This window comes from Penaeus monodon, chromosome 36 (genome assembly GCF_015228065.2).
Source record: "Penaeus monodon isolate SGIC_2016 chromosome 36, NSTDA_Pmon_1, whole genome shotgun sequence".
Classification (NCBI taxonomy): Eukaryota; Metazoa; Arthropoda; class Malacostraca; order Decapoda; family Penaeidae; genus Penaeus; species Penaeus monodon.
In genome coordinates this window covers 33,908,050-33,915,717 of record NC_051421.1, presented here as the reverse complement: position 1 = coordinate 33,915,717, position 7,668 = coordinate 33,908,050, and the positions used below count along the sequence as shown (strand labels likewise).

General features: G+C 38.3%; 1 protein-coding gene across 1 annotated transcript; it reads left to right on the top strand.

The window, feature by feature from the left end:
* The first annotated feature begins 122 nt into the window (after positions 1–122).
* On the top strand, positions 123–2,869 carry LOC119595635. The gene is made up of 2 exons (XM_037944742.1): positions 123–213; positions 2,177–2,869. The coding sequence occupies exon 2, from the start codon at positions 2,186–2,188 to the stop codon at positions 2,867–2,869; it is 684 nt and encodes a 227-aa protein (XP_037800670.1). The 5' UTR covers positions 123–213; positions 2,177–2,185.
* Positions 2,870–7,668: the final 4,799 nt, after the last annotated feature.

The following is a 7,668-nucleotide window of genomic DNA, read 5'->3' as shown; positions in this document are numbered from 1 at the left end:
ACATCCTCATTCAGACCGAAAATAGCACACGGAAACGCGCCAAAATACCAAAAGAACGACGTGAATCCGAGAACGCGCGTGAGTCGAATCCGCTGGCGACCCGAACGCCTTACGCGAACGACCGTTTGTTTACATCACGATGACGGAGGCGATTTCCTCCTCTCCGTGAATCGTCTTTCTCTTTTTATCGCTCTGACTCGAAGACACTGAGATGTAAGTTGATCTCACGGGAATGTGGACTGGCGGGAAGGTTCCTGTGGTTTGTTAGTGAGTGTTTGTTGTAAATGGGAAGAGTTATGGAGGTTTGGATAGAGGGCGAGGGGGAAGTAGCGTGAGATAAGCTTATCTTTGTTTACAGAATTGGATTTTTATTTTTATTTTTAGTATATTGTTATAAGGTTGATTCTAGCAATGCTGCGGTGATCCTCGTAGTTTTGAGGGATTTTCTCGGGGCTTTAAGAATAAGTGTGAGAGTGTTGTTATTGACTTAATGTTATTGTGATTTTTCTCCCCCTCTTATTCCTACTGAGGTGTCAGATGGGTGATTTTTTGGAATACCTTCGCATAACTGATCACGACAATTTTGGAGTTGATGAATTTCTCTTAATCTCTACTATTCTAATATACCAATTATGCTGTGGAAACACCATGATTAAGCAACAGTTCTGACCCCATTATTGGGAGAGGGCATGAGTGGTATGAGGGAAATTACAGAGTAACTTACAAGTAATATACAGATAATTGGTCAATATATATAGTCAAATGCTGCTGCCCCTCAACACTTGCCCTGGACACAAAGAATCCATTATGTATGTATGGCATGAGAGAGCGTAGGAGAGACTCAGCATCAGGCACTCCCACATGTTGGTCGTACACTCTACCCTGCCGTGAATACGTGAGGGATTCTTTGTCTTTCATTGTGTATATTTTTAATATTTTACCCTGCTTTTTCCCTCGTACCTTTCACATCCTCCCCTGCTGTTGAGACCGAGATTGTCGCTAATGGGTGGGTCTTTAGTATAATTTTGTTATATTCATATTTGGATATTAAAGAGTAAGGGGAGTCCATCAATACCAAATTTGTTGTGATTGTTTTTTCAAGATATTCTGAAAATTTACTGTCTGATATTTCACCACAAATATATTTAGACTTCCTATTATTTTTACTTAAATTTTAGTGTATTCACTCCAGGTATATGTATTGTTCTAACATAAACTTATTCTTTTAAACTTTTATTTTAAATAACCATTTTTTGTTCCAAGCTTGTGTTCTAAGAGGATAAAAGCTGATTTATATTTCAGTTTAACAGCTATTTATCCATTTTATGAGTACTAGTAGAAAGAAATACGGACCCTACATCAGGTTGATATCGAAAAGACTTACTGGATGAATAATAAAGTAAAAAAATCAGAGAATATAAGATTGTATCAGTTCAGTACAGGATGAACGGTATTCATATTGACAAATGTAGAAAAGGTATGAATGAGAATGAATATCTTCACAATACAAGAGATGTATTTGGCCGGTTTTTGATTGTGTCTTCGTCAGAAATACATGTATTTCTGACGAAGACACAATCGAACCGGTCAAATACATGTCTTGTATTGTGAAGATATTCATTCTCATTCATACCTTTTCAGTATAGGATGTATAGTTTTCTTAAGCAGGTACTGGAGCTTTCTTGTTTTTGATTCGTACTTCATATGTTGCTTATTATTATTGTCATTATTATTAATTATAGAAAAATAATTTGTTTTGCAAGAAGTAAGTAAAGTTTCCAGCCTGGGGTTTGCCTGTTACCCAAACAATTTCAGTTAGCATCTGGTGCCTTGCTCTAGCTCACTTTTTTCATCCACTTTGGATAATAAAACACAATTTTTTTCCTGTTTTCATTGGTTTTACAATCATCATCATCATCATTATTATTGTTATTGTTATTGTTATTGTTTTTGTTATTGTTATTGTTATTGTTATTGTTATTGTTATTATTGTTATTATTGTTATTATTATTATTATTATTATTATTATTATTATTATTATTATTATTATTATTATTATTATTATTATTATTAGACTATCATTTTTTTAAAGCATTATCACTATCATTAGTGTTACTGCTTTTATTACTGTATCATTTCTTTTTTGATATATATTAATAGATATTCCCTTCCACAGACATAAGAGATGTTGTCCCCAAATGTCCCAGAGTTCGTTCCAAGAGGAATGCAACCCACAGGCCCAGCCGGAGGATATGAGCGGACTATTCCACCTGCGGCTGAAAGGCACCACACAAGCCAGAGCTCCATCCAGACAATCAAAGCAGAGAGAAGGGAGGAAGATGGGCAGCGGAGACGAGTGCAAAATGCCGCTTTGCTAGAACCAGAGAGAAGAGATTTAAAAGAGTCCTTTGGTGGAAAGAAGGTGGGTGGCTCGAACAGAGGCAGGCATGGGTCATACAGTTCTCACGCAAGAGAGAGAGACAGTCTTCGAAGCTATGACAACTGGAGGCAGAGAGCGGATGAGACTCCAGCTGACAGACAAGGTTCTTATTTCAAGAGCACAAGGAGACCCACCAAGGGTGATCCAGAAGGAGACTGCAACAAAAATAGGAGTCAACATGGAAAACCGCGTCCCTGGAGGCAGAAAGGTGAAAGTCAAGAAAGGGAGAATGTCCTGAATAAAGAAGGAAAGAAAACTGTAGGGAGAGGGAAGAGCATAGCCTTAGGGCCAACCCATGCCACAGAGACCCAGTCCCATTCATATTGCAAGCCAGGTGTCAGTTATGGCAAAATCCTTGCTGGTGATTTTGCCTGGGTGGAAAGACTGCACTGGTTGGAGATGGAGATAATCACCCAAAAAACCCTCTAATGACTCGGGCCCTGATCTCCAATGCCCAGCAAGATGAGCAGTGGCCTTCCCTCCCAGGTTTCCAGAGCAGGGCACTGGCCAAGGGGGAGAAGGTAGAGGCTGCAAGTCCCAGAGGCAGAGCAACTTCTCTTGCACAGGAGGGAGCTATGATAGACAGCATGAAAGATTCAGATATAAAAGAAAGTAATAAAATTGGGAAGGAGGGAGTGGAAGTAGCCAGGGGAGAAAAGGAAGATTTGTCAAGGGGAAAGTGGATTACTAGTGATGAAAAAGGTTGGTGGAAAGGATGATAGAAGACAATCAGAAAATGCTACTGTCAGTGAGATTAGAAGAGATGAGAATGCAGTAAAGGAGGGCCAAAGACATGATTCACTGGTTTTAAAGCCAGTTTCTGGAGAGGGAGAGAAAAAATACACAAACAGATCTCCAAGAGGAAAGACACAAACAACAAACAGCCAGAAAAAAGAAGATGGGAACTTTGAATGGCAGGTTAAAAGAGATCGTCGGAAACAAGTGAAACCTCAGGGAGAGACGACAAAGTCAAGTGTTTTAGTGCAACAGCAGAAAGGAGAGAAAAAAAGGAAGGCAAAGCTGATGTCAACCTTAGTTTTGCAAAAGGGAAAGCAGTATCTAAGAGTGAAACCAAGTCAACAAATCAACACACTCAAAAAAATAAACCTCATGCAGTTGCAACATCTGCTGACAAGCTTAGCAGGAAAATGAAGCAAAATTCTCCGGGCAACAAGATCAGTCAGCTGTGGAAAGAACTGGTGTTTCATCTCTTGGTGATAAGCTTCTGTCAAGAATAATAGTTCTGTTCCAGTAGATGCTAAGAAACCCATTGCTTCAGAAAAAGATTCATCTAAGCTGAAAGCAAGAAACTTAAAAAGAAGGAAGAGAAGATGAAAATAAAAAGAGCAGCAAATCCGGAAAGCTCAGGAGATGATGAAGAAAGACTCTAAGCTCTCAATGATAACAAAGGCCTTTTTAGAATCGGCTGCCTGTACTGGCAGTGGTGGGCAGACATCCGAAATGTCAAAAACAGCCAGCCAGAACCTCTTTGAGAATTTCCCCAGTCTGGGTGAACAGAGCCCAAAACATTGTAAAAAGAAAAGTTAAAAGTAATGCCGTCCCCCCAGTTACTAGTAAAAGTGGTTCTCATGAGGATTCTGGGGAGAGGAAGAAACCAAAAGACCCATCAGTTTCTCTGGAAAGCCAAGCCAATGGTAGTGGACAGCCACTACCACTTCTGTTTCAAGCTACTCTGGGGGGCTCTTGGCCTCACCCAGGAGAGCAGTGGAATCTCAGTTTTAGACCATGGATGACAACCAGGACAAGGATGCAAGGAATATGGTAGCACAGAAAAAGGTGAAGACTAAGGACCGCATTGAACTGGATCTCATGTGTGCAGCACTCGAGTCCAAGAAGAGAAAAGAAAAGGAAATCGCAATAAGATCCTCATGTCGGAGTTGCATGTGAGTATTTTGATTTGTTGACTGTTTTGTTTATTCATTTATATATATTTTTTTTTACTGAATTATGAATATATTTGGATTTGAATTTACTATGTGGTAGATTTCTATAATGCACAATGTACTGTTTTTTTGTTTTTTTTTAATTATTTTCCTTTATTAATTGTTCTGTTATACAGCCTGGATTAGAGAAGCCCAAGAGAAGTATAGAAACTCATACAGTCATCAAAGGCTCGAAAAATGCCTTTGCTGGTCATCTCAGAGCCCAAAGGGAAATACAGAAATATGTTATGGTCTCATATCTAGTCAGGTTTACTTGATCATGATCAGATTTTCCCCTTAGAAAATGCAGTGATAGTTATCATGGTCCAAATGAGTATACTGTGTCTTCAAAGATCTCATGTGGGTATTTTATTTTCAGTGGATTTAACACTGGATAAAAGAAAGTTACTTTCCAGTCACACAAGGCAACTTTATGACACATGCCCTGTGTAGCAGAATTGTGAGACTAACCCACTCACCATACCACCAAGCAGACGCACACACACGCATGCGCGCGCACACACACACACACACACACACACACACACACACACACACACCACACACACACACACACACACACACACACACACAACACACACACACACACACACACACACAACACACACACACACATACATATATATATATGCAGATATATATACAACAACATACACATATATCAGACATCTATACATGCATGCACTCACACACATACTTAGACATACCCTGCACATGTACATATCCCTTACCCATATCCATACCTATATTCATACCCATATCCATATCCATACCCACATCCATAGCTACATCTACTCCCACTCATACTCATACTCACACTCACATCCACACATCACCCCTACCCACACCCACACCCACACCCATACCCACACCTTCCCACACCCACCCACCCAAACTCACCTACACCCACCTACACCTACTACTACATTTACATGTGCACCCACATCCACACCCACACATTCATCCACATATCTACACCTACACCCACATCTACACCTGTATCTGCACCCATACCTACACCTTGCACCAACACCTGCACCTACACCACACCCACAAATACAACACATGCAGACACGTTCACTCTGGCACACAAATAAAAATTTCATCAAATATACTGTGCATCTTCCACTCTTGTTTCTGCCCCCCCCATAGAAAGGGCATAATGATCAATAAAAAAAAACCCACTGGACATTAAAAGTATAAAAGAGAATAAAGAATAATCCCCACAGGCTAAAGGAACTGCCCCAGCCACAATGCTTTTCCGAGGCTTCCAGCGCGAAGGGAGGGACTATAAATACCTCTCACCGCTCAAGAAACGGATGAAGAAAGCCCGACTGCAGGAAGCTGAGACGTTGCTGGCCATTGTTAGAGGTTGGTTGTTGTAAATTTATGTTTAGCTTTGGGTGCATTTATGAAAAAGTTAAGTGAAGGTACATATAACCACATACATCCACTTCCGTTTTGCCTAGTGAACCCCAAAATGAAATTGACTTTCTTCCAAACTTTCTTCCTTTTCATAGGTAAAAGAGGGTAATTTTTGGTTTTACTTATGGTGATTATAACACTATTGAGTAAATTATACAAGTGATTCTATATCTAGATATATCTGATATCTCATGGGGCACTCTCATAGGCTAATAGTGATGACGGCATTAGCTCCACTCCAGCAATTTGGGTTATTTTTTATAGTAAGTGTTATTTCAGTGTATTTTCTTTGTGTAGACATGCTTAGTAATTCGAGGACTTCATGCTTTTTTTCTTTCTTTCTTTTTTTTTATACAGAATATGTTCATTCAAATAACAAAAAAGGACTAAAACAATGCCAGGGGGTGCATAGATTGGTTCATATAGATCAGAGAGTACAGAGTATCATGGGATTAAAGGCATTTGTGGGAGGTGTCCATTCCATATATTATGAGAATTACACTTGTCATAACAGGTGCTTTCAGGCTGTTGTATGACTGGCTTAGGGAAATGAGAGGGTAGTAAAGGGAGGGAGAATAAATTGGGTGTGGGAGGGGGTGTAACTGAAGAAACTTGCCAGATGGAACCACGAATACTTCCTCACTCTCTGACTCACATTGGCAATGAATGAATGTGTTGAAATAGCCCACCAGTTTTCAGAGGCTAAGCTCAGATGAACCAGGTATAAGCTTTCACACCTATTTAGGACAGAGCAAGATACCCTGTGGTCATGACACACATAGACGGTGTCAGACATCTTTGCCCACCTTTTTGGATGCTATCTGTTGCTATGAAGCTGGTCAGTACATTTAGCTGGAGGCAGTGTATAGTGATTTCATAGGGATAATGATTTTGTGGTTGTAGTATTATATCCGTTTTCTTAAAGCTGTTGATTTTTTATAAAGGAGAGCAAGTTTGATTAGTGATATTATTATACTGAATTGATCTTTTACAAAATATATCTCTATAGATGTTGCATATGTAATATATATATATATATTATATATATATATATATATATATATATATATATATATATATATATATATATATATTACTATATATTATATATGATATATATATTATATATCTATATATATATATATATAATATATATATATTATATATATATATATATATATATATATATATCATATATATATATATATATATATATAATATATATATTATATAATATATATTATATATATATATATATATATATATTACATATGCAACATCTATAGAGATATATTTTGTAAAGATCAATTCAGTATAATAATATCACTAATCCAAACTTGCTCTCCTTTATAAAATCACAGCTTTAAGAAACGATATAATACTACAACCACAAAATCATTATCCCTATGAATCACTATACACTGCCTCCAGCTAAATGTACTGACCAGCTTCATAGCAACAGATAGCATCCAAAAAGTGGGCAAAGATGTCTGACACCGTCTATGTGTGTCATGACCACAGGGTATCTTTGCTCTGTCCTAAATAGGTGTGAAAGCTTATACCTGTTTCATCTGAGCTTACCTCTGAAAAACTGGTTGGGCTATTTCAACACATTTCATTCATTGCCAATGTGAGTCAGAGAGTGAGAAGTATTCGTGTTCCATCTGGCAAGTTTTTCCAGTTACACCCCTCCCACACCCAATTTTATTCCTCCCTCCCTTTCTACCCTCTCATTTCCCTAAGCCAGTCATACACACCTGAAAGCACCTGTTATGACAAGTGTAATTCTCATATATATGGAATGCACCCCCCATGCCTATGATGTTTTCTTTTTGTTAT

Excerpts from the sequence above, each read along its gene's own strand:
- LOC119595635 (XM_037944742.1), top strand. The coding sequence starts at position 2,186 with ATGTTGTCCCCAAATGTCCCAGAGTTCGTTCCAAGAGGAATGCAACCC.